This window comes from Eubalaena glacialis, chromosome X, assembly GCF_028564815.1.
Source record: "Eubalaena glacialis isolate mEubGla1 chromosome X, mEubGla1.1.hap2.+ XY, whole genome shotgun sequence".
NCBI lineage: Eukaryota > Metazoa > Chordata > Mammalia > Artiodactyla > Balaenidae > Eubalaena > Eubalaena glacialis.
In genome coordinates this window covers 35,199,631-35,221,385 of record NC_083736.1, presented here as the reverse complement: position 1 = coordinate 35,221,385, position 21,755 = coordinate 35,199,631, and the positions used below count along the sequence as shown (strand labels likewise).

Below are 21,755 nucleotides of genomic sequence, written 5' to 3'. Positions count from 1 at the left end.
TTGATGTCTCAAGGCCTTCCTAAGTGTCCAAGAAGGGGCAAGTAGGCAGTAATGTCTGATTCATATTGGGCTGCCAGCCACCAACTATGAAAAGCTATACTGGTAATTCACATCATTAAAACTCAATGCGGAAAAACTGGTTCACTCCAACATTGCTGGTGGGACTGTAAAATGGTTCAGCCACTCTGGAAATCACTTTGGCATTTTCTTAAAAGACTAAACATACAACTACCATACACCCTAGCAATTTGCACTCTTGGGCATTTATCCCAGAGAAGTAAAAGACTGTGCACACTGAAAAAAATCTGTACATACATATCTGTATCATCTTTATTTGTAACAGTACAAAACTGGAAACAACCTAGATGTCTTTCAATAGATAACTGGTTGTTAGGGGTTAGGAATGGGCGTGGCAGGGGGGAGGTGGGTGTGGTTATAAAAGAGCACGAAGGATCCTTGTGGGGATGGACCTATTCTGTATCTTGGCTGTAGTGGTGAATATACAAAGCTACACATGTGACAAAACTGCACAGAAATAAATACGGAACTTTGATTTTTCATAAATAGGGTAAGAAAAGTAGTGTACTTTCCTCAGAATTCAGAAACCCCAAAACCTACAAGAAAGCCCAAGGCTGTTCAAGCCTCAGCGAAAAAGACTGATACCATTACAAAAGGAATCCTTGCTTTACTTTCTTTCCTCTTGGTGGTGGTAAAACTTATTAGTAAAGGCGGGGAAGTCATTTGAAGTATTTTATTCAGCTATCTTGCCAGGGGCACAAATGAGATTAGATGGTGAAACAGACTATCCATCTAAAATTTAATTATTTTACATTGAGTGCCTTGTAAGAGGACTTTTCTAATTGTTTTGATGGTTTCAGTAAATTTTAGTTTATGTGAAAGTCACAAATGGAAAATTATAATGGATATTACGACAGATAAAAGAGATCAACTGCTTTTTTGGTACTATGGCTAATGAGAGGTGAGGTATTTGTCCTCTCTGGATCTGAGTGGGCTCTGTGATTGCTCTGACTAGTAGAATATGGCAGAAGTGATAATGTGCCAGTTTCTGGGTCCTGGCCTTAAAATGAACAGCTTCTACTTCTTCTCTTGGAATGAATATTCTTGGGATTCTCCCTCTGGGAACCCATGATGTGAGGTCCAAGCCACATGGAGAAGCCACACGTCGGTGCTCTAGTTGGCAGGCCTAGCTGAGTTCCTACCTAGCTGGCAGCCAACATCAAGTATGAGACAGCCAACTGGAACAACCAGCCCAGTCAAGCCCTCAGATGACTTCAGCCTCAGTCTATCATCTAGCCTCAACCGTATGAGAGACCTTAAATAAGAACCACCTAGCTGAGCCCAGTCACCGCACGGAATCAAGAACAATAGTAATAAATTGTTGTTTTAAGCCACTAAGATTTAAGGTAGTTTTCTATACAACAACAGTTAACCAGTGCAAGCTCTGTTTGCTTTCAGCTGAGATCTTTGGGTAGGAAAATATATTGGCAGGAAAAATTATATGTGCAGGTGTCCCATACTAATGTGTAGTATATTTGTAGAGATCAAAACATGCATTATTGGGATTTATTAATGTTGCATTACTTTCTAGCTGAAATTCAAATATACTGGTGACTTGGTATAAACACAGTCCTTAAATCTTGTGGGAGTAGAAAATAATAAAGGTCAAGTCTTATAGCATTATAATCACACACAACAGAAATCCAAAGGAGGGAGTCATCTTACAGTCTGCACATAGCTAATATCTTGGGGGTATTTTTGGTACACTTGCAAGGAAATTCCAAGGCAACATCCTGTCCTGGCATTCTACCATTTTACATTATTCAACCAACTCCTACTCAGAAAAAGGTTGCAGAATTCAACTCAATTCAATTTATTCAATTCTACAAACACATACGGAATGGCTTCTTGCAGTAATGATTTTAAGGCATTTTGCTAAGTGCTACGGGGACACGGAGAGAGACCCGACTTTCAATGAATTTTCATTCTATCCAGGAGATACATATATTCAATAGAAGCTCTATTCATCTGCCCAAATGCTCTCCATTCCCAGTGAAGAACAGGATCCTCTACAAAGACCGTGCATGCCTGCTCCCATCAGCTGAAGTTCATGCTCATCAAGTCAGCTGCATTAGTCCCCGAAGCTCTTTATGCCAGGCATATTTGTGGCTGTAATTATATAACTGAATGTCACAAATTGAAGAGTCCGAAAAGACAGCTGCTACTAGAAAAATTAGGTTGACCGACTTATCAGAACTAAAGATTTGAAAATAAATTTGCTATTGGATTATATTTGGGCTCCAAGCTGTAAAAGATTAGGAAAAAGATGATGAATATTTAGAAAGGTTTTGCACTTGGTTGACTTTTGAAAGTACTCTTAAGTTTTTGTTTCCACTTTAGAGAAACTCAAACTAGAAACTGTTGATTAGGATACGTTAGGGTCAGAATTTATGCCAGGAGGATATGACAGAATTTCAATCACTGAAACCATACTCAAACAAAACAAAGTGCCCCTATATTAGAAGACCTGAAAATGAATGCACATGTATTTGTTTTAAGTTAAAATACATGATTAAGAAATGCACTGGGGGAGTGGGTACGTGTTTGACTTCTGTGACTTAGGGCATGAACTGACCTACTATTATTGGTCCTGATTGCTGGGAGAAGAGGGCTTCTACCACACAGCAAGCTCAACGTCAGACAAATGATGACAGTTGCTCCCAATACAAGTACAAAGAAACTACTGCGGGAAGAGAGTAATCCAGAATGGGGTGAAGAGGGGGCCCGTGTCTGGTCCTTAAAGGATGGGAGAGATGATGACATATGAAGGGGGGTGGGGGGGGATGATTAGTCTGGGTTAAGAAAGCAGGATGAGCAGCATACAGTGGGGCTCGTGCAGAATGTGTCTAAGGACGGGTAGGGAGTCAGGTGTGATCAGAGGTGTGTGTGCAGGTAAGAAGCAGCAAGGAAGACGCAAACAAGCTGTCTACTCTGGGGTCCTGAGGAGACCTGAAGACACGAATTCCTGTTATCGTGTTTTATGAGGGTGGGTAGTAGGGTAGTGGGACCACAAAGTGAAGAGAGGTTTACCAAGGTTGTGATATCAGGCAAAGTTTCATGGAGAGTAACTTTTGCTCAGTCCCAAAGGGGAGCTCTGAGGATAAGACAGGTCACACCTCAGAGCTGTCCCGATCAGAGGCAAGGGAGTGAGAGGGTTTACACTCCTTCACCCATCAGTTATTGATCAAGGGCTCTGCCCTCAAGCCCCAGAAGCCTTAAATACCTAGGCTATTCTGGCTTTCCATGCCCATATTCCAAGCCCACTCCAGCAGCCTGAGGGCGCCTCTCCTACAAAGATTGGTAGGTGTTGGCTGGCAGGAGGGACAGCCATGGGGAGCCATGTATGCATGAAAATGGGGATATAGGTAAACCACTGACATCCCCCTCTGCTCCAGAAGGCTTTTTGAAGAGAGAGAGATCCACTTTCCACCAGAGTAGGAAGCAGAGTTTCCACTCAGACACTTACAGGTCTAAGGTGGAATCATATATCATGGACACAAGTCTACCCAAACTGCCACATAAGGAGAGAGCCCTTTAGCTAGGCAATCATTTCACGGGACCTTATATTACATTGACTCTGCCTGAAGGTGGGATGGCGAAGATTTCCTTGGAAAACCACTTAGGCTTGCTGTTGACTTTCAAAGGTCCCTTTTATAATCACACCTTCTGGGAACACATGAAAGGCAATTTATACTGACAAACTCTTCTTGTCTAACTACCTAACGTGCCTTCCGGTAAGATAACGAGTTATAGCTAATAAACAGTCCCACGTCATGCAGTAAAATGGGAGTTATACTGTGAAACTACTTTATAGTAAGTACATCTGGCATCTTGAATTCTTTCTCCGTCTGCATCGGCCTCCACGTGGGTTGTAAGACCTAGCAAAAACAAAGGAAGGTGTCCAGGGACTTTTCACCAACACAGAGTCGATAAGCAATAAGGCACTGTGTCTTTCCAGTCTTCCCACTGCCAAAGGATGTCAGCATTTCTGAATGTTTAAGGACTATTAATTCCGATCCTCTATTACTAAGGAAATTGGTCCCTGTAGCTCACACTTCAGTTCCTCAGCTGGATGATCTATAAGAAGCATCAAGTCTCCAAGGCTGCTCATGCTATAGCTGTAGCTGATGAAGTGACTACTGCATTGAAATGACTGAGAGGCAGACGGAGAACGAAATGACACTTCTCAGAGTCGGCTGGTAATCAACCACAGGGAGCCCAGCTCAGCCCGAAGATGAGCCACTCCCGAAGCAGGAGGCGGCGTACAGAGCACGTTTTGGTATCCTGCCTCCCTGGTTTTGGAAGGCATGGTATCTAAGCAAGTCTGAATAATCTGCAGCCTTTCCTCTGTATGTGTCAGAGGGAGCTTGGTGGAAAAAGACGACATGGATTAGAGACACCAATTTAAGTTGCGTTCCCCAGAAGCCGACCCTGAGGTGAGGATTCTTATGCAAGTGACTTATTGAGAAAGTGCTCCCAGGACAGGCCAGTGAAGGGGTTGGGGAAATAGGTTGGGGAAGAGGAGGAAGCCAGGCAAAGGCACAGCCTGATCCAGCAGGAGAGCTCTGGAGTATAAGTAACGCCTCAGAGCTTTTCCCACTCTCAGTAATGGAACTGAGCTTTCAAACTCCCCCATCTATCAGTTACTGGCTAAGGGTTGCCTTGTGGCAGGGGGTATATAAGCTCCCAGGAATTTCTGGCTCTCTGCCTACGTGGGAAAAATTTACAATAGCCTGAGGACAGACTTCTAAAGAGAGCCTCTGGCAGAGGACCAAAGGAGTTCCACTGACATTAAACACCATCAGGATGTTTCCACCTTGAGCAGCCTCAGAGAGATGCTTCTCCCTTATGATAGAAAGTCAAACCACTCAGTGTCAATGTGAAGGTGATTACCATGGAAAGTTGTGGACCCCTAAGCACAGAGGATGCTTGGGAGAGGCCTGGGAGAGCTCTGATATCATCTCAGTGCAAATTCTCCAACCATTTCCAAGAAACTGACTGGAAACCCTCCAAGCTGGTTTCCAAAGAGCCCAGCTCTTTGGAAAGAGCCCAGCCCCCATATAACATGTGCTTTCATGTTGTATTTCTGACAGACAAATTAACTTCATGGACTAAGATGCATGTTACTTGTCCTTCATCAGTGTCACGCATCATATGATATGTTGGACATTTTCTATGATTCTTTGATACTCACCCATTACACAAAAGGAAGCACGTGATAGGAGACTGTTAAGTCAGATTAATTGCTATCCTTTATGTTGAGGCTTTTCATTCAATTCCAAGAAACTTAGTACTGTAATGACCAAATATTTCTCATATTTAATGTCAGAGAAATGTTATGCTATCATGGACTTGTTAACACTGTACTTCCTATCTCTACCACATTTATGTTAGTCATGGGAATGAGGTTATTTTCTGTTTGAGGATTTCTATTTCATTGTCCATTTTACCCTTAGCCCAATTAAACCTCCTAAAGATTTTCCACGAGTTATTTACACCAAGTTTGAGGTCAACACTTATAAAATCCACTAGAATATTGTATTTAACTTCTGAGTCTCAGTCTCCTTATATAAAATGGGGATAACGATGCTAACCCCACACTGATGGTTGTAACCATGAGATGTGAACGATGCTGCTACTGATGATGATCAACAAGTGTTACTGATGATGGTCAACGTTTGTTTTTTGCTGTCTAGCATCCACTCACCATTTTTTTTTTTCAGTACTACTGTACCAGGATTTCTTTTGGGGCAATACCACCTTCAAGACCAGAGTTATGTTCTGATTGACTTAAGCCAATCAATGTATCTCACCTCCCTAGCCAGAATGATTGGCTCAGGATGGGCAAATAATGTAATGAGGATTAGGAACCAGGGCCAGGGCATTGGTTGGACTATTGGAGGAGGAGGAACTCTCTCCTCTCCTGGACAGTGTGAGGCAAGGATGAGAGGTTTGCAGCTGTTGTGGTGTCCAAGAGAAGGAGACCTGGAGCTAGTGAGGGAGGCCCACACTGCATGAAGTCTGCAAGTGAAGCCAACACAGAGAAGAGAGACCAAGAGACTCCAGGGCCTTGCTAAGATCTGAGTATCTGGATCCAGCCATGCTTGATAATCACTGGCCCATAATTTCCTTTTATTTTTTTGAGTAGGATGAGCTGGGGTTTCTGTTCATTGCAATATAAGGACTCCAATGTAACATAAATACTACCTAGCATTTAGTGAGAAGTTTACAGTGTGCCTGACACAATACTGCAAGCATCACATAGCAGGCTTCTTCAAGCCTCACAGCATCCCTATAACTGATGTCCAATTCTTTTATCACCAGTGAGAATACCAAGGCCTGGGAAGTTAAGTAACTTGCCCAAGGTTACACAGAGTCGTGAAGCCAGGAATGAACCCAGGAGGTCTGATCTGCATCCACTATCTTTACCACCATGTTCTTTTTGCCCTTCTCTCTATAAAGAACAATCTTTGGTTACGTAAATGTGACCTTTTTTCCACCTCACTTTTGACTTCAAAAATTACTGTAAACGTAGAGATACCAATTGCATAGAGTGAATCTCAGGTACTGTTGGTTTAGTTTAGAACATACTATAGTAGCATTTAATTTCTAGAACCAGCTTTGAGATTTCTTTTTCTGACTATAACTCAAGACCTGGGTTCTGAATCTCAAAAGTAGGAATGTAGGAAACCAGATACTTTAGCTACTGGTCACTTCCTCATGTGAGCCAAGGCCAGAGCACTCCTGCTCATGTCTGAATTGTGGAGAATGAAGAAGAGAGAGAATGTTCTGAGACTGATCGTGCGCTATGGAGCTGTTTTCGTCTATGTGAAAATGAACGCTTTCTCTTTCTAATAGGATCATATAATGTATTCTTTTGTTCATCCATGGCAACCTTCGAATGATGACTACATTCTTAGTAGGTCAAATTAATAAGATATATGATTATGTGGCTCGCATTTTACAGACAGTCTGTATCGAAGAAGAAGGATTTCCAAAAGAATGGATTTACATTTATTATATCATTCCAAAATGAGCTGCACTAACCTTTTCAGATTATCACTTGGCAACTGGAAGTCTTCAGATTCTTCAGGCCTGTGACGGCAATTTTGCTCATTACTTGTATAACTGTTTGACTCACATCTGGAAGCATTTCCTACCTTGGGCTGAAGCACAAACCACTCATCACTTGGATTTTCAAAGTTCCATGAGTCAAAAGGAATCTCCACCTCCCCAAGGAAGCTGTTCCGTCCAAATCGATCGTAATGCCAGACTGAGAGCTGCAGAGTTCTCGTTTCCAGCTGGCTGTGGCTGATGGTATACTGCAAGATCAGATTTACAACAACACACTCCATAAGGAGGGCTCTGCCCACTTCTGGGACAGGTTGAAATTTACTACCACCAGCTTTCAGATCAAATACGTTAGTAATATGAACAAAACAAACCCAAGAGAAAAAAATCTTCATTTTTCTTCGTTTCTGCTACAACTGAGGTTCTATTCCATAAAATCATTTTGTGTGAGACTCAGCACTGAACCATATATCAACAGACTATTTGGGGCGGGGTGGGGGGGAGTCGATAAACTTCAGATATTGTATAAAAAGTGTCAGGTGATGAAGCTTGTCCCCTTTTCAGTTTTACCTGCTTTTCATTTGCCTAATTATTTTGTCAACAACTACTTTGTAAGCACAATGTTTAATATATCAATTCTCTAATTTCTCTGTCTTATTTTATTTATAACAAGAAGCCCCAAATCCAGGATAGTACTGACAGTGAGAAACTTGCAAATGCCAAACTTCATAAAGTTCAGCCTAAGTGCAGAACATTATCCAGGGCCACAAGCCCATACACGCTCAAAACCTCCTGATTATCCTAAGCAAATGACCACCTGGGACACGCTTCAGACTGACTGACTCCTGATCTTGGATTTGCGTCTACACCCATCCTTGCTGTTCCTGGCATGATTAACCTTGGCTCCCTGCTTCCTGGATCTGCCATGTCACTCTGTTTCTCTCTTCCGCTTGGGCTCATCTTTGCTATCTTGTCATGGCTGCTGGATTCACCCTCTGCCTATATTCATTCATTTTCACTTTGATCTGTTTTGATATTGGTTCCTGCTTTCACATATGACCCCGCTGACACACGCCCCCAACTCACCAACTCCCTCCTGTGGTGGATTCTGACTCCATCATTCTGGGCACAAGATCCATAAATTACTTTGCGACTGGCAATAACGTCTACATCCCCATCTCCCTGGATCTTTCTTACCAGGCTAGATTGGTCCAGGGTGAGAGAAGAGGTTACATGGAAGCCTATAGGGAAAAGTAATTTCTCTAGAATTGGGGCCTGGGTTATAGCTTATCTAGGCCACTGTCTCTGAGAGTTCTGGAATCCAGCCCTGCATCTCCACTGTTCATTAACCACATGTTTAAATTTAGCCAAATTCCAAAACCCTTACGAGAAACAGCACATCTTCACGCTGTGTTAGCAGAAACTGTGACAAACTTCTTTTAGGGGGAACTAGAAAAAACACAGTTTTCCCAAGAGTGAAACATACTTTTTGACAAGATGTATCAGGTCAGATGTAATTTTCCTGGATCGTCTCTACTTAAGGTGCAATTTCAGGACCAACAGAGAAAAACACAGGGTAAGAGTGGTTTACATTTTTTCTTTTCCAGAAACAGAAAGCCAAGGGTATCACACTAATTGATTCAAATTCTACTTGTCTAAAATACATGTAAGCCTTGACATGCAAATCCTCTGTAGTTTCAATGAGGTTGTAAACTGTATCACTAAAGTTACTATGAGAGAATATTTATTTACCTTTAGTGTTTCATTGAATTCTGGATTGGTGCCTGTTCTGATTTTGGTCTTGCGCTTATTATTTCTAGACTTGTCAGGAAGAAGGTATGACTTGACATAACTGTAGATGGTAAAAAAAAAAAAAAAAAAAAAAAAAAGGAAAATAATTCTTGGGAAACATCTACTTTGCAAGAAATGCTCGGGGACATCAGTGAATAAAAGAGGCAAAGGGAATAGGCTAGTGAGTATAAGAGACAGAACCAAAGGGAATGTTGTCTACATAACAGGACACCTTGAAATATAACTCTGGACCTTCAATAAGAGAGAAGCAGTAAAGTCTAGTGGTAAAGGGTGTGGGCTCTGGAGTCAAGCCAGCTGGGTTTGAATCACTCCAGGCCTCACTGGTTTTGGTGAACTCAAGAGCTTACTTATGGCATTGTGAAGATAAAATTAGCTGAGACATACAAGAAGCTGACATATTATACTACTCAATAAATGTAATCTATTATTATGACCAATGGTCTCACAAAATATGGGGTTATTTTCCTCTCCACTCAGATGTCAGGACTTCTGATGAGTGGAGTCAATGGCCATGGATGGATGAAGAAAAATGGGGAAAAGAGGAAATGAAAAATAACAACCTGAAATCACAATAGCAATTCTACCCAATACCTTGCCTTGAGCTGTCCCAGGAGCCTCTTGGAGCGAAGCATCATGGCAGACTCAGAAATGTACAAGATTGAAATGTGAAAGATGCTACCAGAGTCCTGAAGCACATCTTCAGGATGGGCTTTAGATGATCCCTTTCCATGCTAGTCTAAATGATGATATTGGTCCTGAAGCTCTCTGATATTTAGCTGAGGAGGTAAGTGGACCAATCTGTACTCAGAATCCATCTGTTTGTCTAATTTGGAAACAGCTTTGCTGAGTTGTTTACTGAACCTAGGTCATCTTTTATGTAGAAAAAAGGTAAACAGCAGGTCTGAGACTGCTCTCCTTAGAAATGCCTGCTTATAAGTTCGGCTCTTGGCTGGCATGTGGGAACCTGGATTTCAGGAGGATTCTCATCATTCCCAGAACAGATATAAGTGGCTCACTGTGACTAAAATATTTGTGGAAATAATATGGCTTCTGCTGAACCCCTGCTTTCCTTCTGGGAGACTGGGAATTTGTTATGCGCCCAGTTGAGTCTCTCAATGAGCTTCCCTGGTAGACAACACTTCACATGTGTTGTCACAATTCGTTGCTGGAGGACCTAAGCACCTTATGCACATCCCATGTGACTCCACTGGGAAAGGATACTTGGAAGATTAACCCTGGATTCTTTAGAACTTTGCCACATATGCCTTTTCCCTTTGCTGATTATGACTACGTGTGGAGACCTGTGAGTCCTCCTAGTGAATCATCAAACCTGGCAGTGGTCCTGGGAAGGCATGACATATCTTTGTACCTAGCTTCTTTCCAACGTGCTATAGTCATCCCTGCCCTCCCAGGCTCATCCCTGAAATCCTGAGAGCTTCATAATTGCCCTCTCAAGTTGTTCAATTGGGTGAACAGCTTGGTAATTTTCTCTGGAGGGTTTCCCAGAACAAAAATTAACAGGATGCTCTTATACATCCTGGGGTGTGCCAATGTGTCAGCCTTCTATCTCAAAGAGCTGCCTCTGTGTGAACTACAAATCTGTCAGTCCTGAATCACATTGAGTAATAGCTTTTTAAAAATCTGGGTGTTCTCCGGTAGTCTAGCAGTTAGGACTTGGTGCTTTCACTGCCGTGGCCCGGGTTCAATCCCAGGTCGGGGAACTGAGATCCCACAAGCCGTGCAGTGCAGCCATAAAATAGAATAGAATAGAATAGAATAGAATAGAATAGAATACAATACAATAAAATAAAATAAAGTAAAATAGAATAAAATAAAATAGAATAGAATAAAATAAAATAAAATAGCATAGAATAAAATAAAATAAAATAGAATAGAAATAAAATAAAATAAAATAAAAAAGTAAAGATCAGGTAACCATGAATGCAACCATTATACATGCACATCAAAGAATATTTAGAAGTTTGGCACAGGAAGAAAGTGATGATCAACCTTCTGAATCTAGAGGAATGCTAAGACGCTTCTGAAAAAGAAACACACATGCTGACAAACACACATACATATGCACTGACCGAAATAGTCTAAGGAATACGGTATATGCTTACGCATCTGTCCTCTGTTTCTTTTCATCTCCTATGGCCAGGTTTCTGCAATTCTTGACAAAAATGTAGAGCCCGCCAGTTTTGTAGCAGTAGCTGATGTGGAGAAGGATTTCCCCACTGACCTTCACGTTGCCATAGTCTCCTGTTTCACTGTAAACACTCATCATGCTGTTCAGGCTGGTCTGGAATAAACAAGATGAAAAGAGGCATCTAGTGTTATGCTAGTGATCTCTTCACAGAAGTTACCTCCCTTCATTCAATTACAATTCCCATTGTCTATAACGAGCAGGGAAATTTCGGGTGAAAGGAAGAAAGCAAAAATCACTTGTTTTTCTGGTATTGTATAAAATCCAAGCCTGAGAAAGGACAAGAACTAGGACCATTAGTAAGGAAGTCAGGAAACCTGCTGGGAGGGGAAGCATTGTCTTTTCGGGTTAGTGAATACCCTGTGTTTATTCACTGCTTCTAATGAATACAGGGTCATTGAGGCATTTCCCATCATATCTCTTTTCCTCATCCCTGTAGCATTCTCCTTTTTCACTGGTAGACTCAAGGTCAATCTACTTCAAGGTCTAGAATGCATTGATCAGGACAAAGAAAAACTCATTTCATATTTCTGTGCTAGCATAAGCCACAAGTTCCTCTCTCTGACATCTACCTAGAGTATCCCATCAGTCTCTGGGAAGCCAGAACTCTAACCGAGCAGGACCCTATGGGGCCTTCCCAGGACAGACCCGCCCCCATATCCTCTGCTATAGCTCCTCTCTGAAGCACCCAGATAACAGTATCAGATGCACACTTCCTGAGTTGTTTTACAGATGCTAAAACTCCCACCAAATTGGAAGAAATTAACTACTTGATGACCATGAACACGTAGCCCCCAGACCTTCCGGAGCCTAAAGACTGAACACCATCAACCAGTCAGAAAACTGTGCACAAGCTGATCACATACCCTGCAAGCCCCGCCCCTCACCTGGCCTTTAAAAATGCTTTGCTGAAACCCCTTGGGGAGTTCGGGGGTTTATCGAGCACCAACCACCTGTCCCCTCCTTGTATTGGTGCTTTTACAATCTACACTGTACTTTCCTTCACCACAATCTGCTGTCGGTAGATTGCCTTTACTGTGCCCAGGCGAGCAGACCCAAGTTTGGTTCAGTAACAAAACTGCATCTTTAACAAGGGCATGCCAGGAGAACGTCATATGCCCATAGCTGTCGGGCTCCCCCTGAGCAGCTGTACAGCCACATGGGTAGTAATAAGACCATGGCTCTGTACACATCTATAAAATAGCGACCCACAAAACAGAACACTAAAGAAGAAAATAACACACCAACCAATAAATAAAATTAAACCGTAAAAAGAAACTCTATCCAAATGTACCAGAATGAATGAAGTTTCTGATGACACACTAATAACAAGAGACATATTTTAAATTAAATGTAACAAAATTATCCTGTAGTACCAGCAGCACAAACTCTGTGTCTTAGCAACACGACTGTCACAAAAGGCCGCCTGGAAGGCTTTCAGGAGTGACCCGGGAGTGTCAAAAGTCTGTCTGTGAACCACTGGGAAGGACTATGGGTGAGTGCAAAGACAGGTTAGACTTCCTACTTTTTATACTTTTTTGTTTATACATAAAACAAAAGTCATTACCTTCCTCCAATTGCTCAGAGTAGAGACTGATCAAAAAACAGGAAGTGGGTGATGTGGCTAGTATCTATTCCAAGCTTAAGTCAAGGGCAACAGCGAACCAAGGATTCCATAATTATGTGGAAATTAAAACTTAAAGAAAGCCAGTGAGTGACCTAATTCATCTTTTTTATTCATAAAACAAAACATCAAAATTTTCATGATAGCAAGTGTCTTTGAGCAGTGCTTTGCAAACTTCAGTTGCATATAGGTCGGGACTTCCTTGGTGGTCCAGTGGGTAAGACTCCACGCTCCCAATGCAGGGGGCCCGGGTTCGATCCCTGGTCGGGGAACTAGATCCCGCATGCATGCTGCAACTAAGAGTCCGCATGCTGCAGCTAAAGATCCCACTTGCCGCAACTAAGACCCGGTGCAGCCAAAATGAATAAATATATATATTTTTAATTGCATATAGGTCACCTGGGGATCTCGTTAAAATGACGATTCTGATCTATTCAGTCCCAGGGGGTGGTCTGAGATTCTGCTTTTCTAACAAACTCCTAGGTCCACAGTTCCCAAACTGTGTGTTTCGGCATCCCAAAGCAGCAGAGCCAACTCACAGGGGCAAAGCAGGATATTTTAAAATTTCAAGGGAAACACAGCGACAACTACCAGACACCAGGCAAACTACGAACAGTGGTTCACAGTATTAACATTAAATTCCACCTTATTCTTTTCAATGAAGTCCTATCTACGTGAAGCTGAGTTTTGGGCAGTTGCTATGACAAAAAGCAAGTATTGCACAAAAATCAACAGGGAACAGGAAATGAAAATGATGCTGCCCAATCAGATTCCAAGATCTGACAAGTCATGTAGTGCCCATCAGGCACACACATCCCATCAGGGCCTATTTAAGACCGGAATAAAAATATTATTTTTCTTTCAAGTTATGTATATTATTTTTTCAAATGGCTACTAAGTTGTTAGGATCCCAGTGCTTATTAAATTTGTTTTTCAAGCTAACTACGTAATAAATGGGCTAGTCAGGTATTACTTTTGGCCTAGGAGTGCTATGAAATTATCACTGAGACACTAGGGGCTCTGTGAGCTGACAGCGTTTTCCAGTCTCTCCCGGGTGATGCAATACTGCTGGTCCATGGACCATGCATTGAGTTTCAAGGGCTTCAAGAATAAGCCTCAACCCCCTCATGTTACAGATGAGTAAAGTCTGGCTCACAGAAATTGTTGGCAGTGCCAAGACACTGTGACATAAAATTCATATTTTATGGCAAGACAAGAAAAATTTAAACATAAAAAATCTTCTCTGCCCTTTGGCCTCCTCTCTCCCCACACTGTGCATTGTGTATCTGCATTATGCATCGACCAGACCTCCCCCATCGGCAGGAACACCTGCTCAACCATAGAAAGCAACATTCTCCTAGCATCAATAAGAAACTCAGTAAAAGATAACATTCCTTCTTGCTCTTGTAAGGGGACATGATGACACTTAGATCTGAACTGTATAAACTGTCAATAATACATCATTTAATGTACAGCCCTCTGTCTCAAAAAACTTATATAACTGTGCCTTGAGTTCTAATGGGCGGAACAGTTCTTGGAGCTTTTGGAGATGCTGTTTCTGGGTTATAATCTCCAATTTGGCTCCAGTAAAATTTCCCATTTCTTTCTCAGACCGACTGATTAATTTTTTTGTTGACAACATAAAGCCAAGATTTCCAGATTTTTAGTCTGAGGATCTCCCCACCATACCTCACTGCCTCCTTGTATCACTGACTTGTATCTACACCACATTCCTCTGTAGCCACTTCTTCAAAGAGGGTCCTCTGTAAGCATGAGACCCATATATAGAAAAGACAGTTTAAGAACCCACAAGTGCTGAAGCTTGGGAGAAACTGAAGAAGTTGTAGAAATTTTACTACTAACCAAACTTTATGCTCTTAACCAAGCCAATGCTGTGAGTTAAACAGAGATGTTTATTCTAAAGGTGCCTTGTTCGTGGTAAATCATTTTAGACCATGTATCTTTTCACTGCTCCTCAGATTCTAATGTTTAACAAATGTTCTTTCTTTGGAATACCTGGATTCTGATCATGTTATTTACCTTTTAAAAGAGAACCTCTGGTTAACTGTATACAAGTCAGAAAGAGATAAATGCTGGAAAAATTGCCTACCTAATTAGATTCCGTGTACCATGAATTTTGTGAAGTATGTCTGGAAAAAAGGAAAAGCTTGAACACTCACAGTGTCTGAGTCAGCGTCAGGCACACTTAGGTAGGTCCACTTCCTGTCAGAGCCTGCTTGAGAATTCTTTAAGGAAGTCACCCAAAGGTCAAAAGAAAAAAGGGTATTAGAGCAACAGACAGAAATCAGAGAAGGAAAGACAAGACTTGTAGGCATACAGATGGGTATAAGGACACGGGGGCTCCTAAAGCCCTCTCAAAGAAGGGTTCAAACACCAAAGTAAGAAGGGATTTTATTCCGTAGGCAGTGGGAAGCTATGGACTTGATGTGGGAGTAGGAGAGAAACCTACTTGGGTACATGTTTTAGGAAAGTGACTGGCGGTAGAGTGGAGGATGGCTGGGGAGTTGAGAGAATGGTGGCAGGGAAATTTAACAGCTGAGAACGGAGATAATTCATAGGCTCCCGCTGACGAGAGCCTGAACTAGGGAGTGATGAGATTTTAAAACCTGGGTGAGGAGAGGTTTTTAAAGTAGGAGAGGGAAGGAATCAGGAGCCTTAGGAAAAGCCACCACAAAATTCGAGTGAAAACTACTCTGCGGACAAACGGCAAGCAGGAGACTATAATGACTTTCAAATCACTATCACGCGCTTCTGAAGAACATTATTCTCTCCTTTGGAAATGCACAGAAAATCAACGGAGAAAGAATCTTCCAGTGCATGCTAGAAAATTGCTTACGGTTGACAGGCCGCTTGCTAGACTGTGGGTGTTTGCAGAAAACCGAGAGGACGCTAAGTCATCAATGCCTTCTTCCGTCTCTTCCAAGTAGTCCTAAGGAAGGATGGGAAAAAAAAAATCAGTGGTTTGGTTTATTTCTTTCCTAGAAAGTCTTTTCACTTAAAAAAACCACTTTCTTTCTTAAATACTTGAAAAATCAGATACAAATATCTAGAAATCACCCCATTCCTAGGTTTTTCTCTTTTGCCTGCCATTCTGATGGTACCTGAATTGTACCATCAGAGGATTGGGGTCTCCTTCCTAGTGATGCTTGCTTTATGGAAAGAATACAAAATTTGGAATCACACAGACCTGGGTGTTCAATTCCTACCTCCCTGCTCACTAAAGTGATTCACTTTGAGCAACGTACTTAAAGTTATTTTTTAATTTAAAAAATTGGGGCGCATTTGTGTGTGTGTATATGCTCACACACACCTGTGTGTGTATATATACTGTCAAAATGGGGAAATGTATCTTGAAAATCTCTCCAACAGAATAAACTATTTTAGATGCTAGATTCTTGTCCAAAATCCCAGATTCTACTTTTCTTCCCCCACAGTTTTTTTCCTGGTTATTTAAGTAATACATTTTTATAGAAAAAAGTTTAAGCAATGTAGATAAATTTCAAATAATATAAAAAACTTATATCTCCACTAACATATTAATGATCAAACTTCAAAAATTTTTGATGGTATGAATAGGACACACACACACACACACACACACACACACACACACACACACAAATGGATTGTATCATGCATACTCTTTTTTTTTTTTTTTATCATGGACACCTTTCTTTTTTGCTTCTCCTCTCTTCCCTGGCACTCCTCTCACCCTCACGTGTGAAACTAATATTTTGCATCCTGTTGGAATTACATTCTCTTTTTTAAAATAGTTTTCAGTATCTATTGACATAGTTGTTTATTTTCTCCTTCAATATACTGAAATATTAATTATGTAATAGATATTCTTATATATGTTAGTTCTTCCATTCATACCTAGAATAAAACTTACTTATCCTTACTGCAATATTTTTGATTCACTGCTAGGTTTTACTTAATATTATATTTCAAGTTTTGCATATATATTCATAAATTATTGTAGTTTTCATTTTTTAAACTATTTTTAAAATCAAGTTTGAGTATTCAGGTTATATATCAATACAATGGCTTCATAATATGAATTTGAAGATTTTCAGAGTTTTCTAAGATCAGTAATAGTTTAATAACATTGGAATTAGCTGTTCCTTAAAAGCTGAATACCAAGTAAGCTTTGAAACCATTTGACCTCATTGCTGACCCCCCAACCCTGCCCTGTGGTGGATTTTAAAATACTTTGCAGTTTTTTAATACTATAGTGAATAACACTGAGTTTTAGAACTAAGTTTCCTGGTTTGTGTTGGAAAAATTATATTAATGTCATTTAACATTTGTGTTCTCTCTTTCTTCCAAGGAGTTCAAATTGGATTATAGCTATTATAGAAATTGGAATATCAGAACATTAGAACCTTAACAATAATTTAATTCAACCTTCTCATTTTATAAATGAGTTCACCTTAAACATTAATTTTCACATAAGTTGGTCTCAATGGAGAAGGTAGTTTATGGGGGTAACTGGAGATGCAAAAATGTTCATATAAAATATATAGTCAGATAAGTCTAGTAACATTTGATTTAGGAAATGTTGTGGTTCGTTATTTCTTGGGGTTTAGATTTAGTGATGTGCTTTTAACCAGGAAATGAAATCCCCAACAGGTGTTTTCTTAGAGATAATCTTCACTCATTAACCTGATCACCTGTTACCTTTTTTCTTTTCAATTTATTTGAACTAAAAACAAAAAACAAAAACAGGTCACCCCTTTCTCCCGCCACCCCCCCCCCCCGCCTCTAGCAATCACCAGTATATTCTCTGTATCTAAGAGCTTGCTTCTTATTTATTTATTTGACGCTCCATATAAGTGAGGTCACATGGTATTCGTCTTTCTGACTTATTTCACTTAGCGTAACGCCCTAGAGGTTCATCCATGTTGTTGAGAATGGCAGGATTTTATTCTTTTTTGTGGCTGAATAGTATTCCACTGTATACATATACCACAACTTCTTTACTCATTCATCTATTTATTGATGGACACTTAGGTTGTTTCCATGTTTTGCCTATTGTAAATAATACTGCAGTGAACATGGGGGTGCAGATATCTTTACAAATTAGTGTTTTCATTTTCTTCAGATAAATACTCAGAGGTAGAATTTCTGGAGCATATGGTAGTTCAAAATTTTTTAAATGTTTTGAGGAACCTCCATACTGATTTCCATAGTGGCTGCACCAATTTACATTCCCACCAACAGTGCACAGGGGTTCCCTTTTCTCCACATCCACACTAAGACTTGTTACTGCCAATCTTTTTTTTTTTAATTTTATTTATTTTTTTATACAGCAGGTTAATAGTTATCTATTTTACACATATTAGTGTATATATGTCAATCCCAATCTCCCAATTCATCCCACCACCACCAGCACCCCCCTGTTACCTTTTCTAAATCACTTTGGTTGTTTTTATATGTTAGTTGTGAAGACTAATAGGAAGAAATTATTGTATATCCTCACTTCACTCTCAACTCATCCTCACCTCTAAGTGGACAGGTTTGGAACAAGATTGTGCCCTTTCTTCATGATCATTAGACTCTCTTCCACATCCAACTTACCAAGTCTTTGTCTAAAGCCCCAGGGACAGACTTGCTTCTTATGCTTACAGTATCCTCTAAGTCTTCTGTAAATGACCCACTCAAATCTAACTCAGATCGACTCCGGTCTGGAGGAAGGAAAAGGAAAGATGTGAATCATCTTGTTCTGTTAGAAGGGTTCACTTTTCATTGCAAATGTTTCATCATTATTCCAATTCTTTCTCGGCATAGGGCATAGATAGTGTCATGAAAGCAACAGAGGCAGTAACTTCATGCTGTTTATGCTAACATACTTCCATTTTTTAACAGTATTTTGAAATTTCCTTGGACTGACTTACCAACACTGATGTGTTCATTTCTCCTTTGAGCATAGGAGGGCAAATGCTCTACTATAAAATACTAACGTTTTAAGCTGTTTAAGGCTTCTGCTTTGCTCATACACTTTGGAAAACTCTCACAGAATGGGCCCTTAAGCTTAGAAAAAAAATAAAACATTAACCATTCTTTATTTAAATATTTAGAGAATCTACTGTGTTTTCATATTTGACATAAAATGCAATGAAATGATACAGCAAGTTCCTTTCACACAAAAAGGGAGTGGCTGTAGGGAAACTGAGAGGAAGTTCTATTTCTTTAGGCACCAGAACATTCTTTCATGAGCAGAATTTCTTGCTTTTAAAAACATAAAGAACAATGCAAAACTCAGTAATGCTGTGGATAGCTTACCAAGACACAGTTTATTTCCATAAAACAGTTCTACGTCAAAGCCCTGCTGAGATAGAATAGTGGCTTATAAATGAGAAAGATTGAAGACAGCAAGAGAGCAATTAAGTTTGAAATGATAAATGACACAGAACTGCTTAGCATAGCACCTGACACAGAGTATGTACTCAAAACACAGGAGCTATTGAGTAGAAGTAGTAGAAATGCACTCTATGAGGTTGGCTTCTAGGCTAGTTTAGAATTTTTCATTTAACGGGTGAACCGATTTTCTAGTCCTGAACAAAATGCAACAATAAACATGCACATTTAGACAACCCTTCAGAGCTACCTAGCTGGGAGAGGCTCTCCAACTCAGCACAGAGAATCCAGCCTTAGGCTTTAGGCAAATATCATCAAGTAAGTGGCAATTTCTTCCTGTTGAGGATTTTGTCATGATTTCAAATCTACACGTGGGACAGAAACTTCCTATTTATGACATGTTTCTCTAAAGAGTTTCCTTATTCACAGGTAATAAAATCGCAACATAAATAATCTCTGCTTCACAGGGTTGTTGCGATACTGAAGTGAAATGATACTTTTGAAGGTATCATACAAATGAAAAGGGTTATTAATAATCCCTTAACGTTGCTTGCAAAGAACTCTTTATTTAAACCATGGAATAATGATTGATCTGTCAAGATACAGGGCACTTCTGATGACCATATCAATGGAACTACCATTTTCTTGAACTCTGGGCATGTGTCTTTATCTTTTGTATCAAATGAGCCAATTGTATTTCCTGCACTCCTCTACTGACATTTGGTATAGCTCGGAGACTTGGCAGTGATGACTGTATACTGTATACTCTTGCCAAATCCAAGATTCATGGATTTTGCATGGAATGCAAGAGGCTCGAGGCATCACCTGGGTCCACTTTTCAGCAGTTCTTATGGAGTGGGCCTCCCTCCGTGGGTCAAAGAATGGATGATTATTTTCTAAGGCATGAAACATCCATTTAATGCCACACAACGGAGTCAACTCCACCCGATTTAGTCATGTTTACAACAGAGTAGTCATGTGGCAAATACCCACCTGAGGAGAGGGAGGCCCTGGACACTGCTATGGAAGGTGTGCCGGAAGTTCTTCGGTGACGACTCTTCGTGAGATCCTCAGAGGTGCTTTCAATGGCAGCCAAATCCATGGAATTTTCAAAACCATGTTCCTTCTCACAAAGTAGAAATGAAAAAAAAACCCCGTTATATTGACTGTAATTGACTTCCAAATCCTTCCATATAAATATATGCCAGTATAACCACATTTATGTCTATTACTCTTTAGGAGCCAGCTGATATCTGGAGTCCACATAACTCTAAAACTTACTATCAATAATTACTCTCTAAAATATATACTAAGAGGTTTGCTAATTAGCACAAAAGGTGTTTGAAATAATTATTCATTCACAAAATTAGTGAGTGTTCTAACATATGGTTAGCAGGAAAGATGGTATTAACACAAGTACCTCCAAACGTAAATGAACTATGTGTAAGAATCTGGCAAGCTTCATACCCTCAGAGTAGTGTTCAGGGTTAGAACTCTGTTTGGTCCCACATTTGTCCTCACTGTCAACATGCTCTCTCCTCAACCACCCCTTACTTCCAGCACCCCTCACTTAACAGAAGACCATGCCACCTATCCCATCTAGTAGGCTGGATGATCAGAACATGGTTGCTTACGTCATTATTGGAATGAAATTTCATGCAAGGCACTTATTAAAGTTCATAAAGGGATAAAGAATGGGGACTTCCCCAGCTTACAGGAATAGGTGATTTATTTATTTTTTTTGGAACCTGCTTGCTAATACACGCTTGCGCATGTGACAGAATTCAGACACTTACTTTCATTATAAAGGAAAATTCTGTCACAACTTTGCCTGTGCCCATAGGGGCTTGACAACTGCATCATTCCAAATTTGCTTGAGTTTTGAAAAACTAAATTTGGGCTTCTGAGAACTGGGCTGAGGTTAAGTTTCCATGCAAATGACACCACGGTGTGATCATGATCGAACCTAAAAGAGACTCTTTCATTCCCCCTTCCATAAACAATCAAAAAGTGCCTTCAAAAGTCCTACAGAAAGGCATTCCCTTCTTGTTGCCCTATCTTTACCCCATACCTTAGACACTGAGGAGATGTTAATGAACTCATTCGAGAAAGATGGAACTCTCACTTGCTTAGCATGCAAATCAATGCAGCTTCAATACAGACTGGTTTTGATCTTTGAGTATTCTCCAACACATACTACCTGTAGCAGGAGGAATCTGGCTCCTAACTTTTCTAATTGCTATAGACCACTAAGGTTTATCAAAAGACTGTGATGGAGGTCAAAAGGATAGGTCCGTTTTCAACACCTCTTCAAAACGTTGGTCACACATGGATTCTTCCAATGAAGCGAGACCAACTTGCAATTACGTTGACATTAAATTTTCAAACTGGCACCCTGGAGTATCATTAATATTGAGCACTAATGGGCCAATTAATATTGTATAGTCATGAACATGTAACACATACCCTGAAGATTCAGGATGTGAAGCCTAAAATTAATAAGTTACATCACAGCAGAGGACAGGTTAGAGACTTTCATGTTCTAAGAGTTTTCCATTTTAAAAACGTACTTCTCACACGCTA

At 40.4% G+C, this 21,755-nt stretch overlaps 1 protein-coding gene across 2 annotated transcripts in view; it reads right to left on the bottom strand.

Annotated features, from left to right (window-relative positions):
- Positions 1 to 21,755, bottom strand: part of SYTL5 (synaptotagmin like 5) — a 94,737-nt gene that overhangs the window by 6,022 nt on the left and 66,960 nt on the right. The window contains exons 7-13 of one of the 2 annotated variants that reach the window (XM_061178709.1): positions 20,166 to 20,295; positions 18,393 to 18,499; positions 15,649 to 15,741; positions 14,972 to 15,037; positions 11,085 to 11,263; positions 8,902 to 9,001; positions 7,239 to 7,400 (exon numbers count right to left, since the gene is read on the bottom strand). In XM_061178709.1, the coding sequence (XP_061034692.1) occupies positions 7,239 to 7,400; positions 8,902 to 9,001; positions 11,085 to 11,263; positions 14,972 to 15,037; positions 15,649 to 15,741; positions 18,393 to 18,499; positions 20,166 to 20,295 (837 nt within the window). The remainder of the gene's footprint in view (positions 1 to 7,238; positions 7,401 to 8,901; positions 9,002 to 11,084; positions 11,264 to 14,971; positions 15,038 to 15,648; positions 15,742 to 18,392; positions 18,500 to 20,165; positions 20,296 to 21,755) is intronic. The other variant, XM_061178710.1, reaches the window with a different exon arrangement.